This window comes from Manihot esculenta, chromosome 1 (assembly GCF_001659605.2).
Source record: "Manihot esculenta cultivar AM560-2 chromosome 1, M.esculenta_v8, whole genome shotgun sequence".
In the NCBI taxonomy this organism is placed as follows: Eukaryota; Viridiplantae; Streptophyta; class Magnoliopsida; order Malpighiales; family Euphorbiaceae; genus Manihot; species Manihot esculenta.
In genome coordinates, this window is record NC_035161.2 from 40296152 (window position 1) to 40323301 (window position 27150).

The 27150-nt window shown below is 32.4% G+C and overlaps 3 protein-coding genes across 4 annotated transcripts; 2 read left to right on the forward strand and 1 right to left on the reverse strand.

The window, feature by feature from the left end:
• The first annotated feature begins 1058 nt into the window (after positions 1-1058).
• LOC110614154 (CDPK-related kinase 3) lies at positions 1059-8912 on the forward strand. Of its 2 annotated transcripts, XM_021755649.2 has the most exons (11): positions 1062-2136; positions 4716-4846; positions 5079-5120; positions 5284-5392; positions 5662-5740; positions 6080-6376; positions 6624-6733; positions 7493-7600; positions 7705-7767; positions 8204-8371; positions 8455-8912. In XM_021755649.2, the coding sequence occupies exons 1-11, from the start codon at positions 1570-1572 to the stop codon at positions 8590-8592; spliced, it is 1812 nt and encodes a 603-aa protein (XP_021611341.1). In that variant the 5' UTR covers positions 1062-1569; the 3' UTR covers positions 8593-8912. The 2 variants fall into 2 exon arrangements, with proteins under 2 accessions (XP_043804696.1, XP_021611341.1); XM_043948761.1 differs by lacking the exon at positions 7493-7600 and having other exon boundaries at positions 1059-2136.
• A 2222-nt stretch (positions 8913-11134) lies between these two features.
• Positions 11135-12123, forward strand: LOC110610919 (probable xyloglucan endotransglucosylase/hydrolase protein 28). The gene has a single exon (XM_021751001.2). It carries the CDS (start codon positions 11212-11214, stop codon positions 12121-12123), a length of 912 nt encoding a protein of 303 aa, XP_021606693.2. The 5' UTR covers positions 11135-11211.
• A 1113-nt stretch (positions 12124-13236) lies between these two features.
• LOC110620689 (auxin-responsive protein SAUR32) lies at positions 13237-13978 on the reverse strand. Its single transcript, XM_021764512.2, has one exon. It carries the CDS (start codon positions 13869-13871, stop codon positions 13533-13535), a length of 339 nt encoding a protein of 112 aa, XP_021620204.1. The 5' UTR covers positions 13872-13978; the 3' UTR covers positions 13237-13532.
• Between the last annotated feature and the right edge of the window lie 13172 nt (positions 13979-27150).

Consider the following 27150-nt stretch of genomic DNA (forward strand, 5'->3'; position numbering starts at 1 on the left):
ATCAATAATCAAGGGAAAAAGGTCAAGCCTAACGAGAATGGGCATATGGCCCGGTTCTAATGATGAGAGGGGGTGTGTTATATTTGCAAACCGTAAAATATGTGGAGGAGACTAGAGAGACAGCGCAGTCATTCACCTTAAATTCTGTGGGGAACGCTGTACAATGACCTACCACTAGCATTTGTTGGAGACTTAAATCGCTGCACTTCCCGTGCTTCCACCAACCCATTTTTAATTTTATGGCTGTTTGATATTGAAGTTGAGGTTTAAAGAGTGTTTTTTTTTTTTAAATTATCATTTTAGGTACTGTAATAAAAGTTATTTTGTTATTTTATTATTATTAAATTAAATTATATTAATTTTCTAAATAGCATTTTTAAGAAAATATTTTTCTCAATTTTATAGTAAAAAAAATTTATCTTACATACAAAATAAAATTATACTAAACTCTCCCTTATATAAAATTTAAGCTAAATGAATTTTAGAATTTATACAAATTTGTGAATTTTGTTTCTTCTCCTTTGTTGGGCAGGGCTCTTACGTCACCATTTATTATCCATTTCTGAAAAGTCAAGTGAGAAGCCTGAGAACCATAAATCCAGAAGATTGAAAAAATCATATTCGACGTCTGAGATTTTGCCACCTCGAACTCAGACGACTGAATTTCCGTCTATTTGGAAGCTTCGGATCTGTATGTGATGTGCATTTTCGTCACCTCAGATTCTGCTAAGTCTTGTTGCTGGTTACCTTTTAATACTCTCCCCACCATCATCTATCATACTCACCATGCTCTAGATGACGCCGCGTGTCACTTGCTCTTCCATTAATATACTACAGTAGTACTTCTCTGTTCAAATTGTCAACTGCCCCTGCAGCTTTAGACACGTTTCATATTGATATTGCACGGCTTCAATGGTGCACCGGGGAATAAGATTTAGCTCCCTTAGTTCTTTCCTAAAATCGTTTTTTTTTTTAAATAATAATTAGAAAAAGGGCAAAAACAAAGAAGAAGCAAAAGACAAAAAAACAAAAGGAACTCGTATTCGGATACAATGTTGACTGCGGGGGGAGAAAAATAAAAATCAGTTGTAGATAGAGAGAGGCCTGGTATTCGTATACACTTCAGAGTTGCAATCATATACTTCACCCCATTTTTGGTATCTCTTAATTAGGAGAACAGAGACCCTCCGATTGCGAATCCACGGGTTCAATATTTGATTACGCAAATCCAACGGTGGTTTAAGGATGTGCAATTTTAACTCTAAACATTTCTTCAGCTGCTTACGTTTTACCTCTATCTGTGTGACCTTCTCGTCTCTGTTTCTTAACAGGCCGTTGTCTCTCTCCTCCCATCTCTCTGTCTCCCACTTCATCTGACTCAATACCCTCGTTAATTCTCTTCTTTTATCGTTTTCTTCACTTAGATCTTTTTCTCTCTCTCTCTTCTTTGTCTCTCATATGTTTTTCTCTCCGATGATAACCAGATCCGTGAGAAAAGTTTTAGCACCGTCCGATGTGTAGACTTTGACTGGGTGCTGATTACATACAGCACGGGATCAGTATAGCAAGATGGGGCAGTGTTACGGCAAGACTAATCCAACTAACGACAATGACGCAACAACCACCATAGTCGCCACCGGAGATCGCAACCAGACTCCCTCACGACCGGCGACCCCGCGTAACGGAGCCGTCGGCGTGCAGTCAGTGAAGAACACGCCGGCCAGGTCTTCCAACCCGAGCCCCTGGCCAAGCCCTTATCCGCATGGCGTTTCAGCTAGTCCACTTCCAGGAGGTGTCTCGCCGTCCCCGGCGAGGGCCTCCACGCCTAGGAGGTTCTTCCGGCGGCCATTCCCTCCTCCATCGCCTGCGAAGCACATAGCTGCTTCGCTGGCTAAGCGTCTCGGTGGTGCGAAGCCCAAGGAAGGCCCAATTCCTGAGCACGGTGGCACGGAGCCGGAGCAGCAGCAGCAGCAGTCGCTGGACAAGAGCTTCGGTTACGCCAAGAACTTCGGGGCTAAGTACGAGCTGGGAAAGGAGGTAGGAAGAGGACATTTTGGTCATACTTGCTCCGCAAGAGTGAAAAAAGGGGAGCTTAAAGATCAGACTGTCGCTGTGAAGATCATATCGAAAGCCAAGGTACAATGTTATCAATTTGTTACTTTAATCGATCGTTTTTACTCACCGTTCTTTTCAATTGATCTGCGAGGCTCTGTTTATTATTTTTTCCTCTTATGTTTAGATTAGAAAATTTATGAATCCCTTAAAACGTGAACTTCATTGTAGTAGATCTTCTCTAGCCGCATTTACAATGTAGCTACTGGTCTAGCACTTTTTGACTCGGGTTTTAGTTAGTAGATGATTTGCTTGTTATTTACCTGTGCTTTAATTTGAATGAATATGATGACAAGTAACCATGCAATCAAGTGAAGGTTATATGATGGTATATTAATGTCCTTGTAAGGACCTATGTCACTGATTATTTGACTGGTGCCCATTGAATGTTTTTACATAATAATAGATGCACTGTGATAAATTCTTGTAACTGGTAAGAACTATAGTCAATTGTCCCAAGATACTGTCAATGGTTTGCAAAGACATCAATGATCTTGATGCCGTTATGTTACTTTGCTGTTGTGTAACGTTGCAAAGATACTGTCAATGGTTTGCAAAGATATAAGTCCTTGTAGTGGAATCGTAAGTTTGTGTCACTTTGCTGTAGCCCTTGTTGCGGTGGACATAGAAACACATTTGTGATGGTAAGTTTTTAAAGAATAGTTTTTGCAAAGGTATGTGTAATTCATGCCTGCCATGTGTTGCAACGGTATTTTTAATGCTCTGAAAATCAGTTGCAAGTTCAATTAAACTTATGCTGCTTATGGAGAAGCATACTGAAGAGAGTATTATTATAAGATCAAATGGATGTAGGCGTGGTTGTCTTATTTGACAATGATACAAAGTATCTGACTTGGACAACTTGCATATAAACCTGGAATATAATTGAAGCCTCGTTGCAGTATGACTGAACTCATGTTGCTCTATGCTGAATACTCTTAGGTGCCTTCTAGATCTTCTATGTCGAGTATTTTGTTTCTTTTAGTTTTAGCCTTTTGTTTATAAAGCAGAAAGGTATGATAAGCAAGCCTGCAACTGTCCCAAAAGTTTGACCGAGTCTATTGAGGACATTGACTTGATCATCAATATTTTCAAGGTTTTGTGCAAACATATAACCTCATATTTATTGCAAATAGTAAGATTTTGTTCATCCTTTAATGATGAGAGATTCTTTGATAAGTATAGTTTAGGAGAGTTAAGGTGTTGCATGGGAACTTTCCACTTTTCGTCAATAGGTGTATGTGGTGGAGTATGGGATGTATGAGTGAAGGCTTCTAATTCTACAAATAGGATCCTATTGTAGATATGTTATTGTATTTCCAATTGGCTAGCATGAAAGTGGAATCTACATAGAAAATAAAATATTAAAACAGGAGTCAACAATAGATAAACACCTGCCCATAATTGTGTATCTTTCAAAATTTCGAAACCAGAAACTAAGATCAATATTAGTTTTTTGCTGAATGTACCCATTAGATATTCTTGTTAAAGTACTCTGAATATTAATTATGTCAGTTAGGAAAAATCACATTAACATGGAGAATATACATGGCATAGTTGTTGTCATTATATAACATAACAGGTGTATCAGTCTAACTATATCTCTGGTGCTCATCTATGAGAAATGGCAACGTCGGTCTGCTTGAATCAATGATGATTATTGAGTTAGTGTTTACTGTTTCAGCATTTGATAATTATATGGTCAATATTTTTTTAGCCTCGTTATTAATAATAAAATTACACAATAAGTATGATTTTAGAAAGAAGGGATTTGATATAGTTCGATGGCATTTGCATTCTAGGGCAGGGCATCATAAGTCCTACTTAGACTTATATTTCAAGTTGTCATCAAGTGACTAGATCTTGATTTTTTTTTGGAAATACTTTTTTTTTATAAAAAGATGCAAGATGATATTTAGGGTTAATTAATTTTTAATCTGAAATTTCCGTTAATCGGATTGTCATTTGTTTAGCAAAAACACTTAAATGGGAAGTAAGAAAATTTGGAGAAGATATAAAATGAATTTTTAAGAAATGGAAGAAGTTTCTAAGAATCTGTATCAAAGCACATTCAAGGCATTACATTTGAGTATCATAAATATCAAAAGAGATTGGGTTGACTGATTGGCTGGTAGTTGATTCGTTTCAGATCAAAACAACTGATTTTCTACGAGTTATTGCCCAACTTAATGGAATTACATGTGGATCCAAAGATCACTTGAAGTGACTAATACATTCCATTACACTGTTTGATTGGTTTCTCTCAATAATAGTAAACAAAAAACAACAATGATGATTTTGTGCCTTGTTTGTAGCCCAAACCAAAAGAACATTGTGCCTTCAAATGATTTGGTAATTAGCAAATCTGTGCCCTCGTATTCTCTTAATTTCATTTTTTACCTGTGCTGGTAGTTGACCCTCATTAGTCAAGTTTGTGTATTTAAATTCTATGCTATGCTCACAGGTGTTTTCATCCTTGATAGCCAGAGTTATAATCACTTTTCCAGTATAGTGCTTGAATTTATTTTTAGCTTCTTCTTAATTATTATTAGTGGCACCATTGGTTCTGTAATATCTGCGTATTGGTGATATCTTTGTGGCAGATGACAACAGCAATATCAATTGAAGATGTTCGTAGGGAGGTAACAATATTGAAAGCACTATCAGGGCATAAGCATCTGGTCAAATTTTATGATGCATGTGAGGATGCAAATAATGTGTACATAGTCATGGAGTACGTCTCTCTCTTTTTTCCTTATTTTTCCTTTTTCTTTCCCGTTCATATGAGGAAACAAAATTTAGCATTTGTTATTATTTTCTCCTTTTTTTTTTTTAAAAAAAAAAAAGCTGGTAACTTTATGGAATTTTGATTCCTAGAGTTAGAGACTTTCACATGTATTGTTATACAATTTCTTTTGATCCCTCTTTATAACTTAAGCTCTGTTTTATAATTTTTTTTTCATCAGATTGTGTGAGGGTGGCGAGCTTTTGGACAGAATTTTAGCAAGGTAATGAACACTTTCCTTGGTATATGTGACATCATATGTTTTCTTGGCTTGCCTCAGCAGCTCAGCCCCATATTGGAAGCACAAAATTTGCATAAGCAATCCAGATCCTCTGGACTTTAAAAGATTGCATGTTATTAATGTACAAGATTTTCTTCTACTGCAGAGGAGGAAGGTATAATGAGGAAGATGCAAAAGTAATAGTTGTGCAAATCCTGTCAGTGGTGTCATTTTGTCATCTTCAAGGCGTTGTACATCGCGATTTGAAGCCAGAGGTTTTTTTTCTTCCCACGTAGCATTCAGCTCTGTCTCCATGTCTTTTGGGAGCTTTTTACCTCACATTTATTGTACATGACAGATTTTTTCAACCGTTACTTATTGTCCCATATGGATCCCACTAGGATCAATAATCAGGATGAATCTTTTGCACATACAGTTTATTCATTACATAATTTCCCCTCTTTTGGGGGTGTACTTATTGTGTATATTCTCTCATTCTATGATGATTCAGTTTTTATACTTTGTTGCCTGTTTTATTTTGCAGAATTTTCTTTTCACTTCTGGGGGAGATGATGCTGATATGAAGCTTATTGATTTTGGTCTTTCTGACTTTATTCGGCCAGGTAAAATTGATGAAATGTCTTATATATCTCTATATCTTTTTAGTCATAAGATAGAAGTTAGGTGGGACAATGTCTTCCATTTCTTGTCATAATTACCTTGTTCCTTACCTCTCAGTTAAATTTTTTCAAAATGTGTTCATATGACTTGCAAAATAGGAGCACTACCTCAACATTGCATCAGTTTGGCATTTATGTTATGGAAACTAAATTATGAACAATGTCAATGTTGGCCGCCTATACAGTTGTAAAAGTACAAGGCCTATCAATTAATGAGATTGAACTGCATTTGGTACCATGAATTTTCTTAAAATCATATTAGTTAGAAAAATTTGTTTGCAGATGAAAGACTTAATGATATTGTTGGAAGTGCATACTATGTTGCACCTGAAGTCCTGCATAGATCTTACAGTCTGGAGGCAGATATATGGAGCATTGGCATTATTTCCTATATTTTATTATGTGGAAGCCGGCCTTTTTGGGCACGGACAGAATCAGGAATTTTTCGTTCAGTGCTGAGATCTGATCCCAACTTTGATGATATACCCTGGCCTTCTGTCACTCCAGAGGCCAAGGACTTTGTGAAGAGGCTCCTGAACAAAGATTACAGGAAAAGAATGACTGCTGTCCAAGCTCTAAGTAAGTCAGTAATTCCTGAACAGCTTTGTGAAAATGCTTAACATACTGATAAGGAATACACATACATGGTTTTGCTTTTTCTTTTAGCATTATATGGGCATTCTTCTTTGTCAAGCAAGTCTTGTGAAGGAATGCATGTAATTCATAACTACTCCTATGTGTAACATTTGATGCTTCTTGACTATGCAGATCTCCGTGTTATATTTCTTACTTTTTCGTTCTTTTAGCTAATGAAAACTTATTCCAGATCACCCATGGTTGCGAGATGATAACCGCCCTATACCGCTAGACATATTGATCTATAAACTAGTAAAGGCCTACCTGCATGCTACACCTTTCAAACGTGCAGCACTAAAGGTACTCTTTTCCGAGCTTCTAAAAGAACTTTTTTAATTGGAACCTGCTTTGTATTAGTCTGTACTTTTAACCTTGAGAATACTAAAAATATTTGGCATATAATAACTGCAATAATTATCCAAAAAATTTTACTGCAATTATTATCAAAATAAATTTACTTGGTAATTTTTTAAATAGGTGTTACCTTGTAGAACCTTTTATCATTACAACCATCAAGTACAGGCATGCTTATGAGAGTTGATGGTAGGAAATTGGTAGTTACTGTTTCAATAGATGCTTATTTTTTATGATATTGTCAGTCCTGATACAAAGCTATGTGTATCATGACTTTGTTAAGGTGTTAAAAATTCTGTGAACAAAGAACTATTAACATGTTTATTGTATTTTCATAACACATTTTCTAGTTCATAATTGCTGACTATAATGGAATCCATGGAATTAAAGTTCCTTTCATTAGATTAATATCTTGCAAATTCAGATATCTTTCGTTTGGCATGATTCATTTTGCAAGAAAATAACTCAAATGAATTCTTACAAAATCTTGTATGATTTTATTTTCTTTAAAAATGAAAATTTCGTAAGTTAAAAACAATGAAATTTTCTTTTCCCAATAACAAAATTGATAGAAAAGAATTGAATTGAGTTGAATCTGAAATCTTTTAGTTCAAACAAGGAGATAAAGATTTCCAGTGAGAGTGAAGAAAAACTTTCTCCTTTACATTTGAGCTCATGGTTTTCTTGATTCTCTTTTAATTGTAGGCTCTTTCAAAAGCGTTGACTGAGGATGAACTTGTTTATCTTAGAGCTCAATTCAAGCTGTTGGAACCAAATCGGGATGGGAGTGTCTCACTTGACAACTTTAGAATGGTTGCTTATTGTTTCTTTTCTAATTAATTTAGTTCTGAAGTGGTTTATGGTTTTGTTATTGAATGAGATTATCCCTTATTTAACAAAAATGCTATCTTTTGCAGGCTCTAGCTCGTCATGCTACTGATGCCATGAGAGAGTCGAGGGTTCCTGAACTTCTTACTGCGGTATGGTCTGTTAATTGTTATAGAGTTTTATTATGATTAGCTTTCACATATCTGTAGTAAAAAATTTTTAAGTTGGAATTGCTTCTGATTTGTTTGGAATTTTAAGTTTGCTGATTGATATGCTATTGTTTAGCTGCCTTAAACTGAGATTTCCTTCACGTATTATAATAGTTTGAAACTTGGAAAATCTTCTGGCTAAGATGAAAATGTCAGTTTTATGTTCATAATTTTTTTTAAAGAGAAAAGGAAAACTGTTGTCATCTTCTGTACTTTGTATGATATTTACTAATGTGAAAATTGGTGCTTAGAGATGTAATTTGAAGTGTTGTACAGGGTACTGCCTATTTTTCTTTCTTTCTTTTTTTTTTCACACCAAATATTTGATTTTTGTCATGTACTAACTGTGTTGTGGATTCCATATTTTATTTTTGGGCAGATGGAGTCGCTTGCTTATAGGAAGATGTATTTTGATGAGTTTTGTGCAGCTACAATCAGCACGTATCAATTAGAGGCACTTGAGGGGTGGGAGCAAATGGCCTCCACAGCTTTTGAGCATTTTGAACGGGAGGGTAACAGAGTCATCTCTCTTGAAGAACTGGCACGAGTATGTACAATTATGGCTGTTAGGATTATCATATGCTTATTTATTTCTCTATGAATATCATCTCAAGTCTATCATTACTGCAGGAATTGAATGTTGGCCCTTCAGCTTATTCATTCATCAAAGATTGGATCAGAAACTCGGATGGAAAGCTTAGTTTACTTGGCTATACAAAATTTTTACATGGTGTGACCCTTCGTAGCTCAAATACAAGACATCATTAGGTTTTAGGTTTTAGGTTTTAGGTTTTTTACATATGGCCTTTTCTTAAATTTTTTTTTTATATTTTTTTTTCCAAAATTATAGGAAAATTGGAGGATTTTAGGATTTTTTTTTTTGTTTTTTTGAAAGGGTTGGGGTACAGAAAAATGTGGATAAGTGAATATAATAGTAAGTCGGCTGAGATTGTGGCGAAATTCCCAATTTTTTGGAACCTACGGGAGGACTGAGTTACTGCTTCATTTATCTGGGAAAAGAAATGGTCCGACAACAGATGTTAAAACAGAAATTGGTTTAAAAATTAAATTCATATATATTGCTACCATCCTATCATGTGGGGGCCATTCCTTTTGATTTTTTTTTGCCCTTTAGCTAAACAGTTAGTGGTGCCTTACGCATTGTGTGATTTCTGGAATTAGAGCAGTTGGTCCAACCTAGACATGGCCATGGGCCAGTTACGGTTTGGATCTGGCGGTTTGATTTATTTTTTTGAATTGAATTGAAACAGATTTGATTCAAAATGGTTTCAGACGGTTTTGACTTTTTTAAAATGGTTATAATTTTGATTTTTTATGATTTCAGTTTTGGTTTCAATTAAATACAAATTATAAATTGTTAATTCGATTTTAATTTGAATAAAAAATTTAAATAAAATGTAAAAAAATATAAAATTTAAATATTATTAAATATATATTTTATTAAATAAGTAAATTATAAAATATATATATATATATAAAATAATATACATATAATATAGAAATAAAATAATATTATATTTAAATGTAAATAATATTTTTTATAAATTAAAAATAAATTTAAATATAATTATTTAATAATTTAAATTTTTATGCATTAATTTTAAATAATTTAATTTATTAAAATAATTTATTTAAAAAGTAAAAAATTAAATTAAAATTAAATTGAACTGTCAGTTTAAATTGATTGGTTTCGATCTTATTTTAATTTTGGTTTACAGAAAAGAGAATTGAAACTGACATTTTTAATTTAAAATTCCAATTCAGTTTAGAAATTAAAACTAGTTGTTCGTTTTGATTTTAAATTTGATCAGTTTCATTCACGGTCCAAATCGAACTGTGATCATGTCTAGTGCAACCAAACTGATGGCTGTTTAATGGGCCACTGGTCTTTTTTTGGCTGGTAAATGAATGGTGTGGGATTGATCTTGTATTATTGTTGGAAGGGTCAGAGATCAACTGAGCAATTCCTGGGTTTTTTTTCCCCGTTAAATTAGGAAGTCCATATGAAAATTAAGAGAGCGACTCCGTGACGGATCATCATGAAGCTCTGGGTTGTAGTTGCAAGTTGAGAGTCCCGCTACTTAAAACATTAAAAGTGAATTGTGGTGGTCGAGCCCAATAAAATAGTGGCTTTATAAAATTCTTTAAGTAAATTAAATTTATTATAAATTAAATATTTATAAAATATAAATAAGTGAGTTTTATTTATTTTTTATGATATAATTTATTTATTTATAAACTAAGTGCATGCAAGTATTTCCCTCAACTTATATTTGTCAAAGTAATTTGCTCATGCCTTTGAATCTTCTTCCATGACTCTCCCTTATTTAAAAAAATAATAACATTGATGTTTCACAATTACATTTCATGGGACAAAATTTTTCTTTTTGAACGACATTTAGGATAAGGTTAGTAGAAGAGAAAGCAACTAATTGTTATACTAATTTGTGAATTAAGTATTTAAATAGGGTAGGCTTCCTTTCTTTTTCAAAAAATTTCAATATAGAAAAAAAATAATTATGAACACCATCCAAAAGAAAATTAAGTACAGCGTGTAGAGCAGTGATGAATTCTGTAGCTTTTATTTTTTATATTTTGGAGTGGTAATGAATGATTGGGATTTGAGGGGACCATTTTGTAGGGAGGAATGAGATGGGGTTGGAGTAACTTTTGAAAGAATAACACTTAAAATCATTTTTAAAAGTGGTTGGACGGTTTCAGGAGCTTTTGGTCTGCTCAGACAGTGATACACTCACAATATAAATATAATATAATATTGTTTTATGCTTAATGAGGAATTTGTCATTCATCATTTCTACGCTAGTCTTGCCACTACAATTTTGCATTTCCTTCCTATTTAAGCATTAGGGATAAATTCATATAATAGATTTTTTTTCATCTATTATGTTATTTTATGATACTTGCATTGCCTCTAAATTATTTAATTTTAAATTAGAGATGTAGTAGTATCCAAATAAATTATACACATTAATAATATAGATCCGATTGTATTAATTATTTGAAACTCTATACAGGAAGATAGCATTCCATATATATGAAAACCTGGCAAATAGAGTTGTGAAAATACGCATGCATGGCCTTGGGTTCATACCAATCTAAGGGCGTGATGACTTCCAAGAGAGTGCATGGTAGATATCCATTATAAATGCCAAAGAGGTTGTAATTAGGAAGATTTTTCCATGACAACTGAATTCAACATTGTAATTTCTGTTTTTATGGAAAACTTCCTATAATATCATTATCACATGTTGTCACTTTAAATACCCTATCACTGTGGCGAGGCAGGCATACACCTCAGCCTCTAATTGCATGTCTGATTTAGTTTGGAGCTAATTGGAGAGAAAGATGAAAAAAAAAATGGCGATTTCAAGAGTAGGGTTTTTTATTATTACGTGCATGGCATTACTCACTTGTGTTTACGCTCTTTTCTCATCAAAAGATTACCCTACCTCAACTTTCACCAAATCATTCTCACGTTTATTTGGAAACGACCATGTCGTTTTCCTCGACAACGAAGGGAAGTCGGTCCAAATCTCCATTGATAGAAGTACAGGTTCTGGGTTCATCTCGCAGAAAGTTTATCTCCATGCATATTTTAGTGCTTCCATTAAACTCCAAGCAGGCTACACTGCTGGAGTTGTAACCACCTTTTACACATCAAACGTAAACATGTACGAAACTTCCTCTCATGATGAGCTAGACTTTGAGTTTTTGGGCAACATTGAAGGCCAACAGTGGATTGTCCAAACAAATGTCTATGGAAACGGAAGCATAAATAGGGGACGTGAAGAAAGGTACAACCTTTGGTTCGATCCAACCCAAGATTTCCATGATTATGGTATCCTTTGGACTCATAAATGGATTGTGTTTTATGTTGACAATATCCCAATTAGAGAGATGCAAAGGGTTGATGCAATGGGTGGAGATTTTCCTTCTAAGCCTATGTCTTTGTATGCCACGATATGGGATGGTTCTAGTTGGGCAACTGCGCCGATTGATTACACATACGCCCCCTTTGTCGCCAACTATTCAAATTTTGTTTTGCAGGGATGCTCTGTCGATCCGAGCCATAAACCACCCAAGTGTGATGGTGAATTTGAGTTGGGTTTAAGTTATAAAGGTTTAACGATTGAGGAAAGGACAAGAATGAAAAAATTTAGGTCGAAACATATGACGTATTCTTATTGCCATGATCGAAGTAGGTATCCATCTCCCTTGCCCGAGTGTGTAATGAATCCAGAAGAAGTAAGGAGTTAAACTCTCTAATGTTTTAGTATAATTCTATGCTTATGTCTTAGTAAATCATTTTTATTTATGAATTAATACATAGTATATGTGCTTTTTGTTAAGGTTGGAATTAATTTTATTACTAAAACTTTTGATTGTTAATTCTCTAAGTTTACACTCAAATAAAAAGATAAAAGGGAATAAAAAATCTTAAATTTAATTAATTTCTAATAATAATGGAAAATTTACCATTTAAAAGAAGATAATAAAACCTGATTAAAGATTTCTAAAGCAATGTTTATTTACTCTACCTTGTCATTATCTGAGTGGAGTTTGAATGGAGTATGACTTGAAACGTTATTTTCTACTTCACCTACCCAATTCTTTGCTAATGGGGTCCAAACAGCAACTGCAACCTTGGATTGCTGTTCCGTCTCTTTCCGTGGCTATGAAATAAAAAACTACACAAAGTTTCAATTCAATAATTTATTTTTGATAAATAAATTTATAAGAATTTATTTAAATTCATTCTAAGTATTTTAGATGGTCCATCACTCCATGCTCCATCTACAATTGTGGTTCTATTTTTCATAGGCCCTTTTCCCTTGCCTTTCTTCAATGACTTTGGTATTATATTAAATTAATTTTAATTATTTTTGAAATAAAAAATATTGTAATTTTGAAATTACATAAATTAACTAATTGTGATTTTGAAATTAAAGTTGTTGAGATATTGTAAAAGCTAATTAAAAACTGTTTTAATTTTAGTGTTAAAACATATCCAAAATATTTTTCAAAATAGACAAAGACTAATTAGTATTTTTAAATGGTGTGATTATGAAGTTAGTTAAAATAAATAGTGATTTTTTTGAAAGGATAAACGTAATTAAGAAAAGAGAAGAAATCATAACAGGTTTTATCGTATCAAATGTGATTTTTTAAGATTAAAAAATCAAATTTTCCGTGATTCTTGTAACAGAAAAAATGGGGATTGTTTAAAATAATTAGTTAGGCCAAATTTTGAAATCCTAAAAGCAACAGCCATGGTCCTACCATTGATTAGCCTTGTCCATTCTCTCACTCTCAATGTTGTACTAAAGATGCCATTGCCATTAAATTTTCTTTTCCTAGGAAAGAGAAAGAAAAAAAAAGAAGAGAATAGCTTTTTCCATAACGTTTCCTAACAAAATAACAAATATCAAATACAATTGCAAGGTAATTTTTTGTCTTCATCATCAGACATGGGTGATCGACTCCCAGAGGCCAACCATCAAGCTCTAATAAGAAACATAAACAAAACCCTAAACGGACCCCAAATTTACACATCCCCCCCAAAAAAAATGAAGAGATTTGATCCATCAAAAAACCTGTTTCTTTCGCGAGGTACAGGCCTGTTTGGCACCGCAACCCTCACAATCTTCGACGATATGGAGTCAAATTCAAACCCTGAAACACCCAACGTGATGGTGGTGATGAAGGGACCTTTCCTTATCAATCATGCCCTGAACGTACCTAAACTCCTCTACGTGGCAAGGGATGGTGATCGTACCCTTCTGATCAAACCCATATTCTTCTTCAGCTTCCTTCAGTAATTGCAAGAACAGTGGGTGATTGAAGTACATCACAGGCACCACAAATCTCTGCTGCTCCTCTCCCTGACCCACCTTGATTGCCAAACAGCCTTTCGGCACGTCTCTCGCTTGCTTCTTGTTATTCCCATGGTGAAGATGAGGCAAGTGTAAGTGAAAGTTCCTTAGATTTTTCTCTCCACTACCCATTATAATCAAGGATCGATGACTACAGAAATTAAAATTTAGAAGAAGAGGATGGAAAAAGGCCAAGGATCTGCAGTTATGGCTTGCTTGAAGAGGGAGAGAGAAGAGTATCTAAGAGACCTTGGAACGTTGGTCATGGTTAATATAGAATCCGAAGCTACACATGGCAACGAGAGGAGAAGGAGAAGATTTTATACCGAACAGAGGAATCCAGAGAGGGAGGCGAGAAAGTGGGTTTCAGTATTATAGCATGATTCGGAGTCAGGAATTTTAAGTGGGTTTGGTTTGATTAAATAAAAATCGGTGGTGTAACGGACTCCTTGAGTTTGGGGGAGAGATTCTTTGAGTGGCAGAAGTGTAATTATATTAGAAGACACGTGCTATGGGTTAGGGAGGACCAATAGCATGCCTAGAACATGTCCATGTAGACATTAAAGCGTGTCTCGTCGGCTTGTGTTTGGTTATACAAAGGAAAAAGGCAATGGACACATATGCTTGAGCACCAACTATCAAGGCTTTATTGTGCTCTGGTTTTTATCTTTCCAGAGGAAATAGCGTTTGTTTCTAAAGAATCTCCATAACTAATCAACCAAATCTCGCTGCATTTATTCATTGGACCAACTTCCTAAAACAATCCTCACTCCAACTCATAAAAAATAAATTTATTTTTTAAAAAAAAGCTTTATTATTATTATTGTTTTTGGATGTATTTGTTTAATTTATGGTATTAAAAAAATAAATTAATTTAGTGCTAATTTAAAATTTATATAATGCTAATCATAGATGTACTGCACTTGTACTGCACTGGTTTTTTTTTTTTTAACAATAAAAACCAACCAAAGGCATAAAGCGGCAATTCAAAAGAAACAAAAGCAAATACCTTCCCCCAAGTGGGCAAATTAGGGATGATAATTATTCTTAGTCCATTCCATTTTGATCGGAACCTGATTAATTGTTTTCCAATTCTTCTTTGATTGGATTTTCCCTCAACCCGTTTCAATAATTATTTATTTATTTTTATTATTAATACTTAAGTAATATAAATTAGGTAAATTATAGGACGTCATTTTAATAAATTTAAATTTTTTGTCACGTAAATATGAAATCTTCAGTAGTATATATCTGTAGATAGTTATATTTGATTTAGTATATCAGCTAATAGAATCAATAGCATTCAATAATTTATTTATAAATTAATAATATAATTTTTAATAAAAATATCAATTATTAATATTATATTTAACATTTATATTTTAATATATAATTTTTTTAATAAATAAATAATAAAAATAAAATGAAAAGAAAAAAAATTCTGTGCAGGAAAATTCCTACTTTGCCCGTGAAACCTTCCGCCCCAACCTTTAATTTTCGCCTACCCTGTTGCTATCTTTAAATTGCATTAATTTTCATTGTTAAATAGTTATATCTAATATAAATTCAATTTTATTTGTAAATATTCAATTTAACGTCTAACTCTTGAGACGAGATGAGATGAGATACTTTATCTTTAATAGAAAAATAAAAGATTTTTTTTATTAAATTGAGATATAATATAAATTTAAAGCATAAACTTTATGAATTTAGTGTTTTGTTCTAGAGACTTCAGGTGCCAGTCTTGTCATTTCTCTAAATTAATTCATAACTGGTGCGAGTCTCGTCCTTTCTTCAAATTAATTCATAATTTTTTTTACTTATTTTTGCAGTAGTGTTTGAAGGGAAAACTGGACTATTTTTTTTTTCAATGGTTTTCTTTTTTTTTTAATTGTCGATTTTCAACTCATGCCGCTTTTTTCTTTTTAGATTATCGGTTCTTATACCGTGTCGCTTCGATGATTTTTGTTTAGTGAGTTGAAAGGTAGCGATGACTCAGCTCTTAAGATGGATTGCGTGTTGCTTTTCATGATTCCAAGTGAGGTAGTCGGCCCGATCCGAAAGATGAGCTCTTACTTTCATTTTGTCAGCTCCTCCTCACTTTTAGTCGTGATTTACTTATTTAGAGTTTGTTGTTGGTTGTCCATTTTCCTATGAGTTGTATGTGGCATCTATTGACTATGGGTGTGGTAGTCGTTTCAATTCTCGTTTCTCTATGATGGCTCCTTTCCAATATTGTTGAAACAATCGACTGAGTTTAATTTTTTCTTTCATAATCTTTGATTATATATTCTTTTTCTTCTTGGATGCTTTATTAGAGTGTCCTTTTGGTTCATATGATTCTTTCCCAATTGGCCTGTGTTTTCAAATTAAAAGCAACGCTAAAGAAGTTTCATCTGTTAGAATTCAAATCTTCAACTGGATTAAGCTTTCTTAGTTTGAGTTAAAAAGTGAAAACCACAAGCTCTATAGGTGATCAATTAGGATAAAGGTGATGAAGAAGTTTTCTTTAGATTACAATCATCGTTATTAATTTTCTTATATAACCTATTAAATGTCCCGTACAAATAAAAAATCATCAATTTAAAAACAACTTGATAATATGATTTATTTAATTTCTCAAAAATTAAATATAAAAACATGAGTAAAAAAAAAAGACTAATTTACCTTAAAATATACATAAATTTATTTTTATAAGACTATGCATGTTAAAAAAATAATGGGACATTAAAGTACTGTTCAGCAAAAATTTTTAATTTAGTATTTAATATTTTGTACTCCATCAAAATATCAATATTTAAAAATTAAAATAATAAATTATAAAAAATTAATTATTTTACTTTTCACTTCCTACTATTAGAATATAGCATTATTAAAAACAAATATTTTTTTTAAAAAAATAAAAATTGAAAATTAAAAGGATATAACTTGAAATCTCTTAAATTTATTTAAATACATTACCATCCGACTAAACTAAAACAATATAGCTATTAAAACAAACCGTATTGTGGAGCATAATATAGATGCTTCCACAATAATATAGATGCAGAAAGGGATAGAAGTAGGAATGTGGAAGAGAGAAGGAAAGTCAAGGAGGTGGGGGTGGAAAGACCATCCAAAGTGGGGGAGGGGAGGGATGCAACTTTTTGAAGAAAGCAAAAGGAAGAAAGTAGCAAACTTTTTGAACTTTTATTTCGGCTGGCTCCCATTTGTTAGATGTGGGCTTTGCTTTATTGAATTTAGAGTGGAATAAAATTGCCCAATATATGAATTGACTTAGAATTAAATAATCATTTGGTGCAATATAATAAGGTTCCACTGGACGTCCACTCAAAAACATGTATCATTATCCTGATTCAAAGATCCAACCCTTCTCATTTTTCCTTTCTGCGCATGCTTGAGACGCTTTTATTAACTCAAGTTCTACAAATCTTTGGAGTTATAAACAAGAAAACCATCATCATCTCTGTAAAGCAAAGAGATGCAAGTTGATATTCTAATTTTCAAACACAATTATTCACTCTTGAAATTTGAAAATTTAGCTTTTTTTTTCCCTCAATACAAGACAGCTCTTGTTGTTTGATAGGCTAATGTTGAGCTTTTTCCCATTGAATTCAGATATCTGTAATCATAACTCATCTGAATGTTGATGATTGACTTGGTCTTTAGCTAGTGCCTTCTCCTATAAATTTATTTTTCTAAGATTAATATATAAAAATACTAATTAAAGAAAAATAGGTCTATACTTTTAAAATCATTAAAAATTATACCATAATTACTAAACACTATTTTAAATACTTAAATTTAAAAAAAATTAATATATTAATTAAAACACATATAATTATGACATCGCAATTCTTCGACATAAAAAAATATAAAGAGTATATTTAATAATTAATATAAATATTAATTATTTTAGATTAATTATTTTGAATTAAGTAAATGTGAAATTTAACCGTTGTTATAATAATTAACTGTTAGGTTTATTAGTGGATTTCTGCAACTAACTTGACATAGTTTTTTTATTTGGCAACAATCAATTAATTTTCATCAAAATTAAGTCTATTCCTCCAAATTTCAAAACGAATTATTTGTTTTTGCATAATTTAGCCGTTTGAATTCTATACATACACTAATTTTATACGGCTAACCGCACAACGTCAAAATAAGTTAATTTTCATTTTTTCTTTAAAAAAAATCCGTTTATCATATCAAGCTCAAACTAAGCAGGTCTATCAACATAATCTCTTTTTTTTATAAAAAAAAAGAAAAAAAAAATAACACTATTGCAGCCCTATAGTAAAGTATGACCTGATAGTTTGGGCTTCAAGTGGATAGGTATAGGGATTTGTCGTGGAAAAAGGAAAACAAGTTGGCCCAATTTCTGTAAAACAGCAGGTTTTGCAGTCACTTTCTCGTTGGAGGCCCAAAAGCCTGACAACCTGTAACTCAATTTATTAAAAAAAAAAAAGGGGCAACCAACAGAAAGGCCAATAGAGCTACAAGCTATTTCGCAGCGCACTGCACCAAAATCAAACAAACTTCAAAATTTTTATTATTCAATGAATCACTTAATTACCTGAAAAAGCAAAAAATCTTTTTAGCAAAGTATAATTCTAGGGACAAAATTTAAATTGTCCAATGTGAACGACAAGGACATGCAGCATGACCTGGGTTGTACGAGATAGCAACCTTACTGGGTTTTTTTTTTTTTTTTTATAACGTATAAAGGTTTTTTTAATGACGGACATTAATATTTGAATCTTTTATTTCTTATATTATAAAATGGTTACTAAACTAATGATATAAAGTACTTTGAGAATTAGTATTTGGAAGTTGATGCATCCCTATAACAAAGGCTTCACATGAGAGGAGAATAAGGCAGAGGTAAAAAGGGAGCAATGGAAAAGTTGCGTTGGAAACCACAGTAAATTAATGGGTAACTGTGAAAAGCCTAGTTTTATTTTTCACAAGCTTTGTACACCCTAAATATGGAGCTACAAAAGGCAGTGGACATCCATTGTTTATACACAGTTATATAAAGTTTTAGTCAAGCTGTACGCTTACCAATCATTCATGGAAATTTGTGGTCATAAAGCTTTTTAAGGAATTCATCCACATGGGCCAAACTCCAACCCCTCTGTGAACTGTGAGCGTCCCTGTCTCAATAAAATCCACAAGTAAAACCAATTGATCTAAGTTAAAAGCAAAACCATTAAGTAGTTTACTTTATGTTCTGCAAAGGTCAAATTCAAAAGCTTCAATTTCCAAAAAAAATAAAAATGCGGTTCTTTACGAGACAGCATTCATACAATTCCTTCCACAACTTTGTTCTGATTAATGTCAAGCTTTCGGGAAAAAAATATATAAAAAAAAGAGAGATTAATGTCAAGCTGCAATAAATTATCCTATTAGAAATTAAATTATAAAGATGACAGATGCTCCCTAGATTCCAATCCTGCTTTCCATACATGAAATCATGGTGGGAAGGAAATACACAGAAACCTACATTCATTGCTGTTCCTCTCTCTGCCTCTCACATTTTTCTATGCACTATGAAAGTCTGTGTGTGTGAGGAAGAGCAAGAAGGAAGGGAGGTTGGGAAGCAAGGAGACGTGTTGCCTGTGCCCTAGAGACTATAGAGCATTGAAGCTAGGCGACTATTGCACATCTTTCAAATCAACTACTGCTTCCATTGCATACATTCCTATGAAAAAATTTCACGAGTGCGGATAACATATCAGCCACCAGAGACACAAAACCCTCGTTCATTCAATGGGTTTATTATCACGAACCACTAAAAATTCACAACGAATATGGGAAAAAAGAAAGCCTCACTGCTTAAGCATTTGTTCACCTGCACAATGCTTAACTTGCCATTAAACCGATCATCACCAGGCAACTCATCAAGGAACATGGACACTTCAAACCGAAACCTTCTGCTTCAACTCACAATATAAAGTGGATAACATTTGGCTGGCTGTTCAAGTGAATTTATTCAAATGGTCCTTGTACGAATAAGACCGACTATAAAGAGGAGACAAATTAAAAGTGGAAGTTCAGCAAAGTATTCTATATTTTGGAGTTTCTAACTAGAGTTATTACAAACAATTCGTCTTCGGAAATAATTAGGGTTTAAACAAGGCGATAACAAAGCCAAGACTGGTGGGTGTTCTCTCCGTGACACGCACTCAACACGCATTGTTGTCCTCACATGTACACACAAAATGGTCTGAAACCCAACTCATGCAGGTCCATCACCAATTGATGGCGTGCAAATCAGTAATCCTACTGGGTTCAACTATTCAACTTAGTCTCAAGAGAAAGACAGAAGTACTAGCTTAGAGCAGAATTAGATAAACAAATGGCACAAGCATCACAAAACTTTTACATATATATTACATGTACGAAAAAGAGCACAGCAGCATCGGCATGTACAAAAAAATTTGTATAAATCAAGTAAAGTATACTTTCTGCATTTCTACGCCAATTTTTCTCTCTTAATATCCACAGAATCGAGCGACTTTTCAAATAACGACAGAGAGAGAAAGTGAAAGGAATCGTTTTCTTGCTAATACATTTTCCAACAGGTCATCCCTTTCCAAAAAGTTTTATTTTGAGATTAGAGCCAGAAAGCGCAGCACTAAACCCTAATAGAGAGGAGAAGGAGATGTATAGAATGTTTACCAAAGTTGAAAGCCAGATCTGAAGGTACCAGAAACGAACAGATCAGATACTGGAAGGCATCATGAGAGAGATCTGCATATGAAGAACTAGAAAAAGGCTGACAAGAAAACATCATCATCGCAACAACAGAAAAATAAAAATAAAAAGAGGGTAATGATGAAAATTTTTATTCAAAGTGGATGGGTCAAATACTTCATCATTATACCAATCTGCAAAGGTCTAACAACCTTTATGAGCCTAAAAATGAAAACCCATGATGTAGAACTGCCTGATGTTTCCCAGAAAATAGACAGATATAACAAATTAGAGAAAAAGAATAAAGGGATTTGTAGAAAACCAAACCTTTACATGCAGAACTTGAAAAATCAGAACGGAAGCTTTAATTGGGGGGAATGAAGCCTGGTCCGACGACACTATAGCTGATGATCAATCTACTCCTTATACCCATACATGCTTTAGATCAGATCTATGGATATACTTTGAGGGAAAAAAAAAAGGATCAAAGAGAGTCCTCGAGCCAGACAACATTCCCCTCAAAAGAGAAACTTCCTTTGAATTCATTTCAGAGAAAGAGCGAGATGAAATTAGTTTGTGGGGGTGTGTATTTCTTGGGCAAGTTTCTCTTATCTCTTTATCCTCCCAGAGTCTCGCCTATCTTCAAGGGGGGTGAAAGAGAGAGAGAGAGATTTGAGTGATGATGAAGAGATGATGAAGGGAATGATATGCCATGGGGGTTATAAGAAGAGTAAGAAGAGTGGAAACCCAACGGTAAAAAAGACAAAACAAAGGTGCAGAGCCGACCCTACCAGCTGGTTTTTCAGTTCCAGAAATGACCACGACACCATGCATCTTCTATGTATACATGATAACATGTACATACATGCGCTAAAATCCATTTCCGCCATTGGATTTCCTAGATGACTCTGATGGTAACACCTCGTACGGGATTGACTACATGTACAGGAGAGAAACCCACCATTAGATTTTAGGTCTGATGGCTGATGGTGTCATCAAACATGAACTGCTGTGACTGTGCTATCCATGTACTACGTAACCTAGAAAGCGAGACCCATTATGGACCGTATGATCGCGAGACTGTATCAATGATAAAAAAAGATGTAATATTTAATTTATTATGTAAAAACAGTAAATAATTTAATAGAAAAGGAATCAAAGTAAAGAATGCCTAGAATTGAGTCAGAGGAGTGGTTGAGTTATTGAGCTGCCCGATAATGGAAATCCCATTTAATATGTGTTCACTTTTTATAATCAATTATATGTTATAGGATTTGTTTTTAATAATCTCACATTAGAGGGTTTTTTTTTTTCATTCTCTCTATATTTTTAATAGGATTAACTAGCAATTCAACATTATTTAAAAAAAAAAAACAATATTTCGACATTTTTAATATAGTAATAGAATTTGCGTTGTATTGTTTAAAAGATTGGACCCTCGTCTGGCGTGTTACTTTTGGGCAGGGTGGAGGAATTCGAGGCGATGACCGACATCTTGAGCCAGGGGGTCCACGCTTTCCTTTTCACATTTCAATTTTACCCATCCCAGTTCCTGGGTCACTCTGTTCTGCAATTCTCGGGTCAAAATGCCTGCGTTTTCCTGTGGTGAATTTCTTCACATTTTCGGATCAGAAAGACCCTTTTGTTAATAATCAGAAAGATTTACTTTTACGTTGTAAATTACTTTTCAGAATAGGAGACTCCGATCCGTAAATTATATTATTGTTTTCGTGCAATGACTTTTTTCTGTGGGTCCGTGTAAAGCTTTAAAATTACCCTTTTAAGCGTGAGAATTTTTACTATTATTAGCTTCATTTATAAAATAAGCAGATTATAAGTTTTGAATTAAATATTTATTATTTTAATTATCTATAGATATTATTTTATTTGATTTTATGTACATTTTGAAATAAAATATAAAAATTTATATTAATTACATCTGATGCAAAATATATATTTTTTTAAATTACTTACTCTGATTATCACAGAAGAAAAGTATTAGGAAAGACGAGTTGCCATTTCTATGATTTAATACTTGTATTATTTATGTTTTAATGAATGATTTAGGGGTCAGCAAAATGCATGGATCGTTTTCATAGCTTTCACCATCTTTGGGTAGTTATAGTAGTGAGGGCAATTCGCAAGCAAGAGAGCAATTAGGGTGGGAGCAGTTGATCGAAACGAGACGTGCCTTTGAGATAGTGATGTGTTTGGCTCATTAAAAACTACCCTCTTCTTTCTTTGTTGTCCAGATAGAGACTGGCCACCACCGACCCTCGTCTTCCAATACTCATAGCCATGAAATTTAATGGGTCCAATATGTTTTCTCTCTTCGCGCTGTGACAGACATCTTTTACTTCTTCTTTTTGTGTGTATGTGGGGCTACGGTAATAAAATGATGATGACGACAGAGTATAAGGTAGATTAATGATGGTGATCGTGTAATAATCTGGAATGAGTAAACAATGACAGCATTATCATAATGTAACTTAAATGGCAACTTCTTTAGTAAGTTCAGTGTGATTGTATAAAACAGAAGACGCTTTTGTATTCATGTGATGTTGGTGCCCGTAAGATATGCTGCCATGCTAAGCTATCACCTTCTCTACCATCATCATCATCATCTCTCTTTACTGTACATCAGAGTGACAAACGGAGAGGACGATACTGGCTCCAGATTTCAACGCTTTACAGTCTAGAAATTTGTGTCTGTAATATATATATATATATAAATAGACAGAGAGAGAAAGTGGGATAGGAACAACACGTAAATGTCAAATCTCCTGCATCTCCAAACCAGGTTGTCGACACTTCAAATTTATAATACTATACTATATATTTTACGACAAATCCCAAGAAAATTGTGAAATTTATCATGGAATTAATGTTGTTTTTCTTGTTTTTAAAATTTTCAGATCATTAATAATCAGGGGCAGCCTTTTTCAGTAGCCCAGCACCATCACCTGGTCCTCTAAATGCATGGTCACGTGCATACGTGTGTGTTTACTGGGTATATTGGAGTAGTTGAAAAGAAAGTAAGCTTTTGTGGGTACGTGGAGTTGGTAATTTTATATTTTGAAAAAGTATATTAAGACAGCCGACGTGCAAGCTCCCCTACTTAATTTTGGCACCTAAATAGGCTGTAGCATTGTAATTAGTGAAAGTGGCAAGTACAATAAGACGCTGTTTGTTTGTTTGTTAATTAGAATTATATCCTAGCTCCCCTTTTCTTGTGGTCCTCTCTTTTTGCTTTCAACTTGGAAGTGGAGATCAAAAGGAGATACAACATCATTTCTTATCTTTAACCATAAAAACATTTTGATTTCAGGGCTTAAATTATCTTCACTTCTCACTTCGTATTAAGGTAATAAGGTTTTACAATTCAATTTTTTAACCTATTTTTTCTAGCAACAGTATCTCCTCTACCTAGCTTTTCTATGTTTATCCCAGTTAATAATTAAATATTTATTTAAAGTTATTTATTTTTTAAACTGTAATAATATATAAATAATTCTATTTAATTTTATTTTATATTCAAAAAATTTCTCGTATTTAATAAAATTTAATATATTTAAAATAAATATAATTTAAAAATTAATAAAAAAATAAACTAAATAAAAATTATATGAAGGATGGAATAATTGCTAGGAAGCAGACAGGTTTCAGCCTCAGTTCAAAGTGGTGGCAGAAAAGCCGGTTATGGCAAATTTATTCTTTAAAATAATTAATGAAATAATAGGTGGAAGCCCACTGAACCTATGTTTCTGTCTATTCAATGGCTAAGATTAAGATAAGCTTTGCAACAATGGACCTCTGTGTCTCCGTCGATTGTAAAATTTGCCTAATACCAAAGAAGCCCCATGAAAGTTCAATGCTCATTGGATTGTTTATGCGTCTCTGACAAGCCCAAGGCCCAATAATTTTAATTTATTCCATTTAAGTTGTTTTAAATTTAATTTTATTTTTAGGTCTATTGATTTTAAAAAATTTAAAATTTATCCTGTATTTATATTTTAATTTTAATTTTTTAATTTTAATTTAATTAGTCCAACCTTTATATTTTTATATAATTTTGATAAATTTATAAATTTTTTAGTCTATATGATAGTTTAATTGTCTATCTCATTTGTAACATGTATTATTATAATGTATTATTGTAATTATTTTTTAATTAGTTAATTAATAAAAAAAATTAATATTTATTTTATTTTATATTTTAATTTAAAAAATTAAATTTTAGATGAACTAATCCTATCATTTATATTTAAATATAATTTTAATTAATTTTTAAAATTAAAATTAAAAATAAGCAATCAAATTATTAAATATATAATTTACATGTTTAACCTTTTACAGTAATAATTATAAATATTTTATAGTATATATATTTTTTAATTTAAAATTATAGTATATATAAAAGAATTAAAAATAATATATATATTTTAAAATATTCATAATTATTAATATAAAATAAAATATATTTATTGTTAAAATTGTATTTAACAGTTAGATTATTATTCTCTTTAAAATTAAATACTTCATTTAATTATATTTAGGAATGATTTAATATTATTTTTATATATAAAATTAATTTATATTTAAAAAATAATAAAATATATATTTAACATTTTATCTTAATTTTTATATTTTAATTTTTAAAAATTAATTAAAATTATGTTCAAATATAAATATTAGGTCAATTTAAATATTAAAATTAAAATATAAAATAATATAAATATCAGACTTTTTCAATCATTTGTTATTAATTTATATACAAAAATAATAATAATAAACATAGTAAGTATATTATCAAATCCCACATAAATTATTAAATTTAAAAATTTATATATTAAAATTAAAATATAAAATAATATAAATATCAGACTTTTTAAATCATTTGTTATTAATTTATATACAAAAATAGTAATAATAATACATATAGTAACTATATTATCAAATTGCCCTATAAATTATTAAATTTAAAAATTTATAGATTAATTAAAATGGTATTAGAATATAAATTAATTAAATTAAAATTAAAATATAAACGAACACAAATAATAAGTTTTTTTTTAAATCAACTAACTGTTTTTTTAGTAAAACTAATAATTATATTAATAAAATTTCATAAAATAAAAAGATATTATTCCAAACAAATTTACGATTATATTTAATAGATTTTCTAACCAAAATATAAATTGTTAGAGTAGCATTGCGAATCCATTCAACAGAAATATCAATTTTAGAGTCTAACAAAAAATTACAATCATTTAAAATTAAATTTCTGCATAAAATAATTTGGCAAATATACTTCTCAAGTGTCTGTCTAAACCCTTATATAAGATAATTTGACAAAAATGTTGTTCATTCTTTCTCATCTCTCGAGTATAAATCATTAAATTCTCCCGAAAAAAACTACGGAAAAAAATTTTTACGAGATAAAACTTGAATAAACTTCCAAACTGACATTATCGTTGCGATTCCAAAAACCCATAATAATCAGTAAACCTCCATTGAACACTATCTTTCGAAATAATTGAAATAATAAAATTTCAAAAAAAACCAACCCTAGAAACATGCACATAACTTTTTCACATTAACGAAAGGTCTTTACCTAATTCTTGTCTATTGACTAAGAAGTAACCATTAAAAAATAAAAAATTATAAAAAAATTTCATACGAGAACTAAGAGTTTTTGTTTCTATCAAAAATATAATGCCCGACTTGTAACTAGTAACCAAATCTTTCAATGCATTAATTGTCTAAGGATTGCCAAGTTCTCAGCAGTTTCAACACAGGACGATCATTGCTTTTGGCTATCCCGACCTTTGACGGGATGAGCCGCTTCTGAAACAGCCGGGCTCGAACTGGCCCAAATAACGTTTGGATCCACTTTCCACTTGGCCCAAATAACTCGGTCCCGCTAACTTTTGCGACGTCCTCGTCGCAACTGAATCCATTACAATTGCTAACCAGGACTGGGCCCTTGGGTATTGTGGTTCGCTAGTACCTCGGGTGGCTCCACCTCGTCTCTCACGGGTAGCCCTTTCCTCGCAGGCCCACTAGCTCCGCACAATTTTTTTGACCCAGAGTGGCTCTGATACCAATTGAAACAGCCGAGCCCGAACTGGCCCAAATAACTTTTGGACCCACTTTCCACTTGGCCCAAAATGGTTAACCTAAGTTATTTAGTAGTTTTGTGCTAGCTATTATATACAACTTCAATTTCTCATTCTCTGCCGATGTGGGACAGATTTGCGCCGCAAATCCGCCAAGCTAGCAGCTCAAGCTGCTGACCGTTACAGCTTCACTGTTGCTTGTGAAATTAATATTCGCAGAAGTGTTGTTAGAGACATCCTGTTGAGAGTAAAAAAAATATGTAATAACGTTATGTTTAGTGTTTCTTAGCATTTTATTAGCATCATCATTTATTCGGATTGCACTATCCTCATCAAGCTCAAAATCCTCAACCAATTTAGCCAATATCTTGCTATAATAATCAAAAATTAGATCTTTAATCAGAATCCAAAAATCAGAATGAGTTAGAGGGATACAGAGAGGGTTTTCATTATCTTGTATCTCCTTCCAAACAAGCATGCGATTATACAACCAAAGGCCCCATTTACTATATTTTCAAAATTAATATTATTAAAAAATGGAAACAGATTTTTACCTTTAATTCCATAATAGATACCCCTCTAAATGATAC

Coding starts and splice junctions, on each gene's coding strand:
- LOC110620689 (XM_021764512.2), bottom strand. CDS start 13,871: ATGGGTAGTGGAGAGAAAAATCTAAGGAACTTTCACTTACACTTGCCT.
- LOC110610919 (XM_021751001.2), top strand. CDS start 11,212: ATGAAAAAAAAAATGGCGATTTCAAGAGTAGGGTTTTTTATTATTACG.
- LOC110614154 (XM_021755649.2), top strand. CDS start 1,570: ATGGGGCAGTGTTACGGCAAGACTAATCCAACTAACGACAATGACGCA. Junction 6,734..7,492: donor TCAAACGTGCAGCACTAAAG/GTACTCTTTTCC, acceptor TTTTAATTGTAG/GCTCTTTCAAAAGCGTTGAC. Junction 7,768..8,203: donor TTCCTGAACTTCTTACTGCG/GTATGGTCTGTT, acceptor ATTTTTGGGCAG/ATGGAGTCGCTTGCTTATAG.